The 13007-nt window shown below is 63.0% G+C and overlaps 1 protein-coding gene across 1 annotated transcript in view; it reads right to left on the reverse strand.

The window, feature by feature from the left end:
- The window catches only part of TANGO6 (transport and golgi organization 6 homolog), a 27357-nt gene continuing 14350 nt past the window's right edge, over nt 1-13007 (reverse strand). Inside the window, 8 exon segments of the mRNA XM_030026597.2 lie at nt 1-256; nt 258-392; nt 1176-1289; nt 2438-2589; nt 5425-5577; nt 8036-8093; nt 8290-8799; nt 10242-10376. Of these exon segments, the coding sequence (XP_029882457.2) occupies nt 215-256; nt 258-392; nt 1176-1289; nt 2438-2589; nt 5425-5577; nt 8036-8093; nt 8290-8799; nt 10242-10376 (1299 nt within the window). The 3' untranslated portion in view covers nt 1-214.

The following is a 13007-nucleotide window of genomic DNA, read 5'->3' on the forward strand; positions in this document are numbered from 1 at the left end:
TGAGCATGTCTCTGTTTAATCCCCCGCCCTGTCCCAGCAAGCCCACGCTGCCCCGGCCGCAGGGAGCCTGGGGGCAGCCGCCTGCCCTCCCCAGGCTGCGGTTTCCTCCCCGGCTGGCACCCGCCGGCGCCATCCCGGGGGCACAGCGAACCCTTTCCCTCGGGGAGCCGCTTGGCCCTGATGCCGGAGCAGGAAGAGTTCGTTCTGTGCCCCGCTACGGCAGCACCACAATCTTCTTCTCCAGCGCCTGCGGGGGGGAAGAGGACCCTCCTCATCACCGTGTCCAGTTCCTCCAGCGCCAGCTGGGCGTGCAGCACCGTTGCACCGTCGGGCTCGGCCACCACCACGTGCTTCAGCAGGCGGTAGAGGTCCAGCAGAACGTCCTGCAGCACCTGGGCAGAGCGGGCAGGAGAACCATCAGCACCCACCGGCATCTCGCCCGCACCTGCAACAACCCGAAACGCAACCCTCGGCGTGCCCCGGCAGGCACGGTGCTGCCCCTTCCACCGACGCTGCCGGTGCCAGGACACGGCGGCGGCACCACCACCACCACCACCACCCCCCTGCCTCAGGCGTGAGCCCCGGCCCTCCTGTGACTCAGTTTCCTCAGATGCCAGCAGCACAGCCCAGCACAGCAGCACGCTGCGGCGTCCCTCCGGCTTGGGGGCACGAGGGGAAGCCGAGATCCCCGCCGCGGGGATTCCCATGGGGAACCGGCTGTTTCCTCCATGGGAGCTGAGTCCCAACACGCTCATTCCTGGGAAGCGGGGAGGGAGGCCACGGCCCATGGAAAAAACGGGCATTTCCAAGTCAAATCAGTGACAAACAACTCCCACGGCTCCCGAGAGCTGGCAGTGCCCTGCGGCACGGCATGGCACTGCCCCACGGCATGGCACTGCCCCACGGCATGGCCAAGCAGCTCGGAGGGATGCCCCCACGAAGTCCCCTCTGCCCTGGGAAGGATCCAGCACTGGGGGGGGGGCCCTTTGGTGGGAGAGGCACAAGCTGGAGGTCCCGGTCCCGTGGGACTTTCCCTGGAAGCTGCCTGGGAATGAGCCCTGCAGCCCCCGTGGGGCAGAAGCTGTCCCTGAGGAGTGCTGTGCCGGTGCCCAGGGATGCCCAGGAGCCTGGCAGAGGCTGCCCCTGCCCCAGGGACAAGCGGGGAGGTGACCCACCTTGGTGGCCTTCTCGCTGAGTCCCCGCAGCAGCAGTACCACCACGTGCACGGCCGCTCTTCGCACCTCCGCCTTGGGGTCCGTCTTGGCTACGGCCGTCAAGCAGGAGGTGACCTGTGGGGACAGGGCAGGGGGCTGTCAGGGGACGCAGGGGGACCCGGCAGAGCTGCCGGCCACGGTGGTGGGGATCTCCCTTGGTGGCCTGGGGCTGGAGGATGAGGATGGGAGTCCTGCACCCAGCCTGGGGCAGCCACGCGTTTCCCTGCCAGCACCCAACCAGGGGGATTGGCTTTTTGTGGGGCACGGGGCACAGAGCAGCCCTCCCTCTCACAGGGGCCGGGTGGCATGCAGATGCCTTGGAAAGCTTTATAAAAAGCGGGCAGAGTCAAAGGAACCTAATTAAACCCCCGGCAGTGACAGCCGGGAGAATTAGCAGAGCTAGCATGTTCCCGAAATAGCTGCGTGTGGTGCATTGGCATCTCATCAAACGCTGCCGGTACCCCACCGATGCCGAGCGGCTGTGAGCGGGGACTGGGGAAGAAGCCTGAGCGCTGCATCCCTGACGTTTCCTGACCTCCCTCCTGCTCTGGGAGGCACCGGAGGCCGAAGCTCTGGCTACCACGGGGGCACAGACCCACCAACTCGAGGGCTGCCAGACCGTGATGCCGGCAGCTCCCAGCAAGCCCCCCCCAGCCCTCTGGGGAGAAGACCCCCGAGAGCTGGGCTCACTCCACCGAGACCACAGCTCTGGCGGCTCCGGCAGCCGCATCTCACTGGAAGCCTGCAGCCGGGGTGAGGACCTTGCCCTCCCCGCCAGCCGTCAGCTGCCTCCTGATAACGGAAAGGGTAACGAGGTCTCATTAAGCAGGGGAGAAGGTGTCTCTGGCAAATACTAACTGTGCCCCCAGGTCTCCTCTGCAGTGTGATTGCCATGGGTGGAGCAGGCACCACTGCCTGTCCTTGGGCTACCGCTTCCCTGCACAAGTGACATCTTTAGCTGATTATAAAGCTTTTAGCCCTAAAAATCAGGGCTAGAATTTCCTGAGTGTTTGCTTCAGGTCCAGTGACTTTTATACTCTGCAATATCAGCAAATATCACTCATTCCCTTTACGGAAACCCCCAGGCTGTTGTGTCCCCAGCAGCCAGCACTCAGCAGCCCTGCCATCCGCTAACGAACCACCCTCGTTAACGAGCGATGGCCCCGCACTCCCCAGGCAGGGACCCAGGGAAGGAGCCGGCGGGGCTGGGATGGAGCCGGTACCTCCTGGACGATGGAGCCCAGCTGAAAGCCGAGGCGCTGGCAGAGCTCGCCCAGGTTGGAGAGGCTGCTGGCCCGCAGCGCGCTGTCGGGGTCCCGTGCGCCCCGCAGGAAGGCCTGGACCAGCGGCTCCCGGTACTTGAACACCATGTCCCCTGCAAGAGAGAGCAGAGCGGCACATCACGGGCAAGGAAAAACCCACGGCCCCTTCCTGCCAAAGACCTGGCTCCATTGGGAGCTCCCGGATCGGGCCCCCCCCCCCCGCCTCGCGGCACCGCCAAACAGCTGGATGCAACAACTGGAGCATGGCTTGTGCCCAGCGTGAGGACCTGGGCACAGCTCTGGGCGAGGCACCGACAGAGCCTCGGCAGGGACCCACGGTGGTGCCAGAGACGAGGAACCGCGGCGCGGTCCCCCGGCGCGCCGGCAAACCCCCGTGGCGCGTACCCCACGGCAAAGACCTTTGTCTGGGGCTGTCCGGCACATCCCACGTCCTCCCGGCTCCCGCGGGGCCGTTCAGAGGTGATCGCAGATCCAGCACACAGAAACGAAGTGCGAAGCCTAATTTCTCACTTAATTCAGCCGCAAAACCCCCCACCCCAATTAGCACACGCAGGCGCCGCGGATGTGTGAGCCGCCTAATTAGAGGTCGGCGCGCGGAGCCCGTGACCGGCATGTACAATCGCCCCGGGCGTGTGGTCCTCCTGTGCGAGCTGGATGGCCGGCGGCCGCGCACCCCACAGCGTGGGCACGGCTCCCACCGGGCAGGGGCTGCTCCGGCCGAGGGCAGCGCGGGGCGGCACTCGCCTGGGAGTAATGGAGGAAAGGAAGCCCTGGCAAGCTCACCGACCCATGAGCTCAGTGGTTTCCTGGCTCTCCTGAGCTCTGGAAGCTCCTGGGATGCTGGTGTCCTGCAGCCAATGGAGGCAGTGGGATGCCCCGGGATGCCCTTGGGAAGCCCCGGGATGCCGGGACAGGAATAAGCCCTATGGGCAGCGGAGGGAGCCCATCACCCTGCACGCAAGGGGCTCGGGGCCGCTGCTGCGAGGTGCTGGGGACTGGCCAGCCCCCTGCACTGCCGGCACACTGACAGCCTGGCAGCACTGTCTGCGTGCAAGGAGGGGAAATATTGCATGTGATGGCCAAGAGCTGGGCAGGAACAGGCAAGGCGGCAGGCAGACGGGTCCTTCTGTAGAACCGTCCCATCCTAGCTTCACTTTTCCTACATGGCGCTCCCTTTTACTAAAGGACTGCGTGCTCGGAGGGGCAGGGACGGCTCCTGCGTGGTACAAGGTGGGAGAGCTCGGGGCAGCACCGTGATGCCAAAGACGGCCAAGGATGCTCGAGAACGCAGCCTGCTCCGTGCTTGCACCCCAGGGGTTGGTATTAAAGCAGTCCGAGCAGTGCTGGATGATCTGAGCATGATGCACCTCCTTCGAAGCCAGCAGCAGACCGGCCCTGTGCCGGACAGCCACAGAAAGAGCACGAAGCATTTCCCTTCCTGCAGCAAGCAAGGCACATGCTCCCTGACAGAGAAGGGAAAAGGTCTGCCGTGGCACACCCAGAGCAGATTTAATGGGTTTGCAGCTAAAGCTAATTGGGTCAGTGCAAGGTCTCCGTGAACCCCTGCGCGGTGCTCGGCCCTGTGTTGCTGGAGGCAGAGGAACAACGCCGCACGCTTGGGACGGGGCTGTCGTGTGCTTCCAGCCACACTGCCCACACCGGCTGTTTGCCGGGTGATAGGCACCTGCTGCAAAATCCCCTCCCGGATGGGAAAAAGCCACTCCAGTGGGATGGCAAGCAGGGACGGGGACAGGGATGGGGCAGAAGGGAAGCACAGCAGTCCCCAGGCAGCAGCAGGAGAGCTCCGAACCACAGCAGCGCTGCTGTACGGAGCAGAGCGTTTCTGGAAGCGCCGGATAAAACCTCACTCTTGAATCCCGAAGCTTTGCAACAAAAACAACTTCATGCGATTTGTTCTATAAATACGCAGGCGAGCCAGGACGCGCCAGAGCTGCTGCCCGCGGCAGAGGCACCATGGGGAGCGGGGAGAGCCGCAGCGGAGGCCGTGCCCACCGTCCCGCTGCCAGCCGTGCCGTGGGCAGCTGCCGAGGGAAACCCAGCGCGGTGCGGCTGCCGTGCCAGGCAAGGCGAGGGCTGGACGCGTGGACGTTGCCCGGGGGACTTCAGAGACCAGGAGGCTCTGCTGCCGCTCACACCGCTCGCTGGAGCTCCACGGAGAGATGATGGGATTGCTGGTCCGTGGGATGCCCCGTCCCCGTCCCCGTCCCGGCAGCAGGGCAGGGGAGCGGCACAACCTGTCCCAGGGAGTACTGGCCCCAGTGGGATGCCCCACAGCCGGCAGAGCTCGGGGATGCCACCACGGCCGGGGGACATCGCTGCAGTGGCTGTGCCTCGGGAGGAAAGCTCCGGCAGGGCGGGCAGCCGGCACGCGGGGCTCGGGCAGTCCCGGCTCTGCAGGAGGAGGTCGGCTCTGCCACGGCCGACGGGGGAACAAAGCACCCGGCCGGGGACCGGGGACCGGCTGCCGCCTTCCCTGGCCACGGAGAGCTCGTGCTCTCGCTGGCCTGGCCTCTGCCGGGGAATAAGATGAGGCGCTTTAGGACGTGTCCCAACAGTGGCTGCCGGAAAGACCTCATCCAGCTTTTACCCCTCAGCCCGGCGTGTCCGGGCGCTTCCCAGCGGCGTCTGAGCCCAGCGCTGCCGGCCGAGGGGACGGTGGGCTGGTGGCAGGATCTGCTGCCCTGCTCCTGCCCGCTGGCAAACCCCGGCCAGCCACCCTTCGGCTTCCAGACCCCCCCGCAGCGGGGCTGTGGGAGATGGTTCTCACCTTCGGACAACAAAAAGCCCCCGTGGTCTTTACCCCTTGGACCTGGCAGCATGGCAGAGAGCAGCGAAGGGCCGAGCGGTGCCGTGGCTGCCGGCGGTGGCTGCCACTGCCGGGCTCGTGGACGTGGCTGTGGACTTACCCAGCGCCTGGGTGACACGCATCAGCACCTCGCCCAGCTTCATCCTGGTGATGGCGGCTGCGGTATCCTCCATGCCCTGTGCCGGGTCCCTGTACCGTGCCAGCAGGACGGGCAGGATCCGCTCTGGGTACTCACTGGAGAGCAGGGCAACGCCTGGGGGGGAAGAGTGAGAGGAAAGCGCGGGTCAGGGCCAGGCATGAGGATGGCACGTGCCACCAGCCTTGGCAGAGGAACCGCCGCCGGCTGTGCCACCCCGGTGCCCTCGGCGCAGCCATCACCCACGGGACCCCGTGCACCGCCCCGGCCCCACGGCACATCCCGCAGCCCCTCCGCACAAAGTCGCAGCGCCGGGGCAGCCCAGCACCAGGTCTGGTTGGGTGCCAAGCTGAAAAATAAATAATTTAGCAGCTGGCAGCAGGTGCCCGCTAATTGCTTCTGGTTAATGTTCATCGACTGAGTGTCGACTCGGCACGCCGGCTGTCAGATGCTGCGGGGCTCACCCCAGGCTGGCCCAGCATCGGGGCAGCCAGGTACCGCAGATGATGCTCGGGCACAGTGTCTGGTCACTGCTCTCAGCTCCCGGCCATTGGGCACACGCTGCCGGTGTGTCCTCAGCCCCGCCGGGGCTCCACGAAGCCCCTGGGTTTGCCTGGCCCAGGCTGGGATGCAGAGCCTGAGTTCGCCCTGTGCCTGCTGCATCTCCCCGGGGCTGAAGAGGGGTCAGATCCTGGACATGGGATGCGTGCCGGGCTACGCCACGGGGCTGTGCTGACTTCACCATCCCTTTAGAGATGCAGGCTGGGGGCAAGTGCCGGGCAGGGCTCCGGCATCACCGGGCTCCCCAGGCAGCGGGCACCTCTCCGATGGGAAAAGGCAGCTGCTCTCCAGGGAAAGGGCAAACGGCAGAGGCTGCCCCGGCAGTGCCAAGCGCTGAGTCACGGTGAGCCCCAGCTCCCCTGCCCTCCAGGAGCAGCCGCCTTCACCTCCAACCTCATTCCCTGGTTATCGGAGGGCACCCGGTGTGGGTTACCCTCTGCAAGCCTGGGCACGTCTGGCAGAGCAGCAACCTCTCCTCCAGCATCACCTCGCCGGAGCCCGGCTCTGTGATAACCAGCAGTGGCGCGACAGCCGGCTCCGGTCCCAGCCCCAGCACGGCCGGCTGGCAGGCAAGCCCTGCCGCTGCGGTGGGGAGCCCGACCAGGGCACCGGGGACCCCGCTTGGCACAGTCGCCAGCACCGCGCATGGCACGCCGCAGGTGCCGCTGCCAGCGCGGCATGGGCTGGGTGAGTCACTGCCGCAAGGAACCGCGTCACGGTTAATCACAGCCGCGGCCGAGCTGCGAAACACGGAGGCAGCTGCACAGGGTGTATTAATCACCGGGGGACGGTTGAAGCCTTTGTGTTTCACCTGCGGGGCAAGGACAAACCCGTCCCACTCAAGACCGTACAGGCAGAGGGAAGCACGGTGATAAGCTCCTTTTCCAGCTGCTGCTGAAGGTTACCTACCCAACGGCAACCGGGGCTCCCGGCAGCGCCGGTATCGCTCTGGGCCATGGGAATGGCACCTCCCTTCCATATAACCCGGCGCACCACGACCCGCTGTCACACAGGACGCCCGTGTTATCCCGGGTGTGGAGGCACCTGCCTGCAAATCCTGACGGGCAGCCCCGTGCCGTGGGGCTGCGCTGAGCAAGCGCAGGTTTCCCTGGAAGCGGCGTGAGCGGCGGCAGCACTCGGTGCCCCCAGCAGCGGCCCAGCACGGAGAGAAGGGCAGCCAGCAGTGAGCAGAGCGGCACGCTGCTCTCCTGCCAGCCCGCTGCCTGCTCCCTGCCGCCCTCCACCTCCTGCCTGCACGGCCAGGACCAGCACCGGGGCTGGATGTGTGCCCACCGCTGCTCTCCCCCCTCAGCAGGGGCAGCAATTTGTGAAGCCATGAGATGCAATGGATCGGGGAACCAAACCAGAACATGCTTCCATCGTTCCATATCCACACGGCTGGCCGGCACGGGTTGGTAGTTACCGCCATGGCCATGGGGATGGACGTGGCAGAGCCCCGAGGGAGCACCAGTGGGTCCCCACGGCCCCAGCTCCTCTGCCAGCCTCAGCTGAACAGACCAGCAAGCCAAAATGTCAGCCGGGTGCAGGGCCGGGGTGCCGGGGCTGTGCTCACACCGTGCTGGAACCGCAGCCCCAGGCTGGCAGCACGGACCTGGCACGGGGACGGTGACCGGCTCCTGGGTGTCCTCTGGCCGGGGGATGCCGAGGGTGAACCCACCCAGGGTGCCCTCGCCTCAGGCTCCGGCTCCACCGAGAAGGCGCCTGTGGTCTGGGCAGATCAGCAGTTCAGTCACAGGGTAAATGAACTAATTACCCACTGAGTAAGCACAACTGGGAGACGAAGCCCGACGGCTTTGGGAACACGGTGCAGAGCCCGCACGCGGTTCCAGGCTCGACCGAACGGCACGAAGACTTGGTCCGGGAGGGAAGATGATGCTGAGCCCCTGGCCCAGCCGCAGCTCTGCCACTCTTTGTTCTCACTGCCCAAAGCACCCCCAGCACAAAACCTTCTCCTACGAAGCACTGGCACTCGCCCCAGCCGGGCATCGCTCACCTTGGATGGCCGAGAGGTAGACGAAGGCATCCTCGTGCTGCACGTTCTCCAGGAACACCTGCGAGGAAGAGGGAGAGCAGTTGGCAGTGGCACCACGCCGGGCTGGCAGCCCTGGTCCCTCTCGCCTGGCGCCTTTAGCCAACGGTGATGGCAAAGTTGGAGGGCTCCGGTAATACTGACCCCAGCCTGCCGGCATGCTCAGCCCCAGCCCTGCACCACAGAGCAGGATGGGGACCGCGGCGGGAGCCCGGTACCTGCAGGAGTTTCTCCTGAAGCCGAAGTGCCTCTGGATCCCGCTGCATGATCAGGCTGGAGAGGTGGCGCAGGGCGGCTGCCCGGCTGGGGGGCTGGGGGTCGTAGGCTGATACCAGGAGCTCCCGAAGCCCAGCCGGGGCCGGGCTGTCGGCACACGGGGCTGGAGCGGGACCCGTGTCGCCAGCCTCATGGCACGTGCTCTGCTCTTCGCTCCTCTCCCTGGGAGACGAGGGGCTGCTGCGGCCGTGCCGCGGCGGTGTCCGGCCACCCCTCGGGCTTGGGGCTTCGCCAGGGATGCCGGCAGGGCTCTGCGCTCCCTTTCCCAGCTTCTTTCCCAGCACGCCGTCGGCAGCGGCGCCCACTGTCCCGGGGGAGAAGGCTCCGTGGGTGCAGATGGCGATGCGCAGGTCCGCAGCCAGCTCCTGGGTGAGGGGCTCGGGGTAGGTGCGGGTGAGCTCCTCCAGCAACGGCACCAGCCGCTTCAGCACGGCAAAGTCGCTGGATTGCAGCTGTGGGAGGGAGAGAAGCAGCCCTGGCATCGCCGCAATGGAGTTTCGCTCCCCGGGATGCTCCTGGCAACGGATCAGGCAGCCCAGAGGCCATTTTGTAGCCCCGTGGCAGCGCCAAGCCGGCCGCCCTCTGTGTGTCCCCCCCCCAAACCGGGCTCCAGGCACCACGAGCTCCTCTCGCCAGCGATGCCCCGTGGCCCCAGTGCTGATCCCAGCTGCGGCACCTCTGGCAGGGGAGATGCTGGCAACAGCCGCGACCGTGCCAGCCTGGCCCCGAGGTGCCGTGGGAGAAGGTGGGAAAGGCGAGAGCCCAGAGGAGAGAGGTGTCCATGCGGGACCTTCACGCTCAGCATGGGGGCTGAGCTGGGGACACCCCTCCACCACCTTGCCAGCGCCGTGTGGGGTTTGCTTTCGGTCCTGCCTGGAAGGAAGCTCCAGGCGAGGCAGCTGCGACCTGTCCCGAGGCTGCAGGAGTGCCCAAGGGGGGAGAAGTTCCTGCCCTAACCTGGATTTAACTGCTACAGCAAAATCTGGGCTCTAAGACCTGAAAAGTGATGTTTTAGCAGAGATTTTGGGGAGCTTTTGCATGATTGTGTAAAAAAACCCGTGGCCCTTGACACTCAAACAGCTTTGCAGCTGCCTCCGAAACCTTTGACATTCAATTTGCCAAGTTAAGTTGCTCCTATTAACACCAGAGCGGAAGCAGGAGCTCGCCTGGGAGGGGGCCCATTAGAGCTGCAAGACTCTGGTTTTAAGTTTTCTCCAACTCAGTAATGTTCTTTTCTGAATGTTAGGAATTTCACAATAAGACACAATAAATTATCTTTTTCCATTAACAGTTGGATTTGCCTTTGGGCAGGTCCGGGGATGAAGCAACCCCGGCAGCTCAGTGATGTAAGCGCAAGCCGGAGTGATTGCAGCGCACTAACGAACGTGCAATCGCTCCCCGATGGCAGTTCAGCTGACACCGTATAACGGGGTAACCGAGTGATGTACTGTTTTTATAGAGGATTTTCAAGAACGGTACAGCCCACAGCAGGAAGTTCACTGTGCTCCAGAGATGGAGCCTGTGGACACGCAGGGATGCAGAGGATGCAGTGTTGGTATTTAAAGACGCTGTACGTGACCACACTGCTCTGTCAGTGCCTTCTCGGAAGCAGATTTTGGATTATAAATTAACTAATCAGGCTCTCAGGGGTGCCCTGCTGGGATCAAACCCTTGGCCAGCACCCTGGAACCACTCTGAGGAAAAATAATATATATGTATGTATATATACAGACACATATACACACTGGGAATGAACAGGGACCCCAACCCAGGGAGCACCCAGACCCCAGAGCACCGGCTGCGGCACCCCTCAGCTGAGCGCGGCGGGACTGTGCCCGGTGTCCCCCCTCCCCACAGCCCAAGGCCGCCAAGCATCCCAGCTTCGCCCCCTCACCTGGACGGCTCCGCCGAGCATGGCGGCCACGAGCCCCATGGCCATGGTGAGGGTCTGCACCTCCGCCGCCGCGCCGGGGCCCCGCGCCGGGCTGACGCAGGCCCGCTGCAGCGTGGCTGCCACGAACTCCTCCACCTGCCAGCGGAGAGCGCGGGGAAGAGCAGTTAGGAGAGGGGATCCCCAGGGTGCTCCCGGGAGGCTGCCGCTGCCTGCCTCTGCCCGCACCTCGGGGTGCGCTGCCGCAGCCACGTGCTCCTTAGTTCTCGCTGTCTCTTCTGCATCTATTTGAATTTTCCAAGCCCAAACCTTTCTCCAGCACAATTTCGTACGAACCCTTCGTGTTACCCTGTTGCTGCCACCAACCTGACCTTCCCTCTCAGACCTATCCCAGTTGCCTTCCCAGCACCTTCCCAGCTCCCTTGCCATCCTCCAGTCCAGGTGAGCGGGCTCAGCAGCACCGGGGAGCCCCGGTGAGCTGGGGGACGGGTGGGTTGCTGGTGCAGCCCAGCTGTGGATGCACTGGGGATGCAGGAGGGAGATGGGGCTCCCAAGGCAGCTGCGGGGGGTGCTGGAGCCCTTGAATCGCTGCCCACCCCTCCGGCAGCAGCATGGATGGGCTGAATTCCCAGGGCCGCGGCCCCCAGCCCTGCACTGGGCTGTCTGAACCTGCAGGCGAGGGTTTTGGGAGCCGGGCTGGGAGGGCAGCTGAGCCAGACAGCCTGGGCAACCACAGCCACAACCACAGCCGCCGGGCTCCGGCAAGCTCGCGCTCCCCGTCCGCCACAGCCTCGGGACGAGGCGATGGTTAAACTGCGGTGACTGCTCTCAGCAGGAGAAGCCCCCGCAGGGGCTGCAGGAGCAGGGGGAGGCAGCCCAGCGCCTTCTCTGGCTCCTGTCCCTGCTCCGCCATGGCTATGGGATTGGAGCTGGGAAGCCAACTGGGATGGGTCTGAGAGGGAAGGTCAGTGTGGTGGCAGCAACATGGAAACATGAAGGGTTTGTGTGAAATTGTGCTAGAGAAAGGCTTGGGCTTGGAAAATTCAAGCAGACGCAGTGACAGCGAGAGCTAAAGTGTACGCGGCTGCGGCAAGGCACCGGGACTGCAGACAGCCGGCACACAGCACAGCAGTGACGGCCAGACACAGAGTTGAGCGGGGAGTTAGCACAGCTCCAATAAACTTCATTACAACAAAAAAATCACGCCTGCCTGCACTCCCGGCGAGCTCTGGGGAAGAGCACAGCCCCTTCCTTGCCCCTGCCCCAGGCCAGGAACGGACACCATTTACCCACACACAGCCAAAACTCGAGCCAGGCCATTCACCACGTGTGTCACTTACTTGTGATTTTCTCACAATACTTCCCCCCACCCCCCCCAGGCCCATAAGGATCCCGCCTGGCTGGCTGGCACTGTTGCCTTCTCGACACTTGGCACCAAACCCTTTGATACCACAGGCTTCCTGCACTTCTAAAGGAGCTTGAAATTAGTGAGTTTATTGTCTCCATGCCTTTGCCAGCTGCGCTGGCACCCCACGGCTCGGGGCAAGCTCACTGCACGGCTTGGGGCAAGCTCACTGAGAAGGGGCTGGATCGGGGTCCTTCCTACATAACAGGCGTGTTGCAAAAGAGGAACTATTTTGCTCCTATTTTGGAAAACAAAGTACAAGGGCAACAAGGTACTATTGCACCAAACCCCACATTTCCAGCCTCCAGGGCACAGGCACTGGGTGCAGGCAATGCAATTCCTCAGCAGCAGGAGAGCTGATCGCTGCCAGCTTCGTTAAGCACATCCCTACTGCAGCAAGAAGGGAGGCTGGCTGGGAGGGGCTGCGGAAAAGGCTTAGGTACGTTCTGGGCTGATTAGTCCAGAAAAGAAATGCCATCAAACAGCAAGAAAGTAAAAACAAGTGTCCGAACATCTGCTCTCACAAAACAGTGACACGCAAACTGAATGGGTTGAAATTATATTTAATGCAAAAAAATACAAACTTAATCAATAAATAATCTATCAGTAGATAGCTATTGAGAAAAACAAAAAGTTTAAAAAAAACTAATCTAGAAGAAAAAAAAAACCAAACACCTTAATGTGGAAGGGGAAAAAAGCTTGAAAAAATAAAACACTGAGGCACATTTCTGTCTCATGCAGGAGGAAAGCATCCTTGGTGTATCAAGGAAATCAAGTCAATCTCATGAAACTTGGGGCGGGGGGAATGTAAATAAAATAAATTGTGCAACTGAGGGGGTCCACAGCTGCTGCCATTCCTGGGATCTGGCTTTGGGAAGGCGGATCCCACTTGCTCCAACCCATTAAGCACAAAGCCACACACCGGAGTGCCCACAGCAAGAACAAACACCCCGGAGGAACCCTGTGCTGCAGAACCTGCTTAAAAACAGCTCTGCAACTGCCTGTCCCAACCCGAGGGAGCCCTCCCTGAAATACAACCCCCAGGTGGAAGTATAATGGGTTTTTTGTCTGGGTTTCTTTTTTGGTGGTTGTTTCTTTTTATACTAGACTCAGGGCTGGACCCAGAAACCCAGCAAAATTCTTCCCCAAAATCCTTTCTGGCCCAGGGAGCAGAGCCAGTCCTGCGTGGGTGGGTGTGATGGAGAGGCAGGTGAGGACAAAGCAGCGCTGGCTGCCGCACCGCCACAATGACACCGGCTGGGTCCCCTCTGTCACTGCAGAGCGTACACAAAGACTCCTTTGTCCCAAAGAGAAAAGTGAGGAAACCTGTGTTAGCAGTGACCGCCTCCGCTCAAGCCACTCAG

This window comes from Aquila chrysaetos, chromosome 9 (assembly GCF_900496995.4).
Source record: "Aquila chrysaetos chrysaetos chromosome 9, bAquChr1.4, whole genome shotgun sequence".
Classification (NCBI taxonomy): Eukaryota; Metazoa; Chordata; class Aves; order Accipitriformes; family Accipitridae; genus Aquila; species Aquila chrysaetos.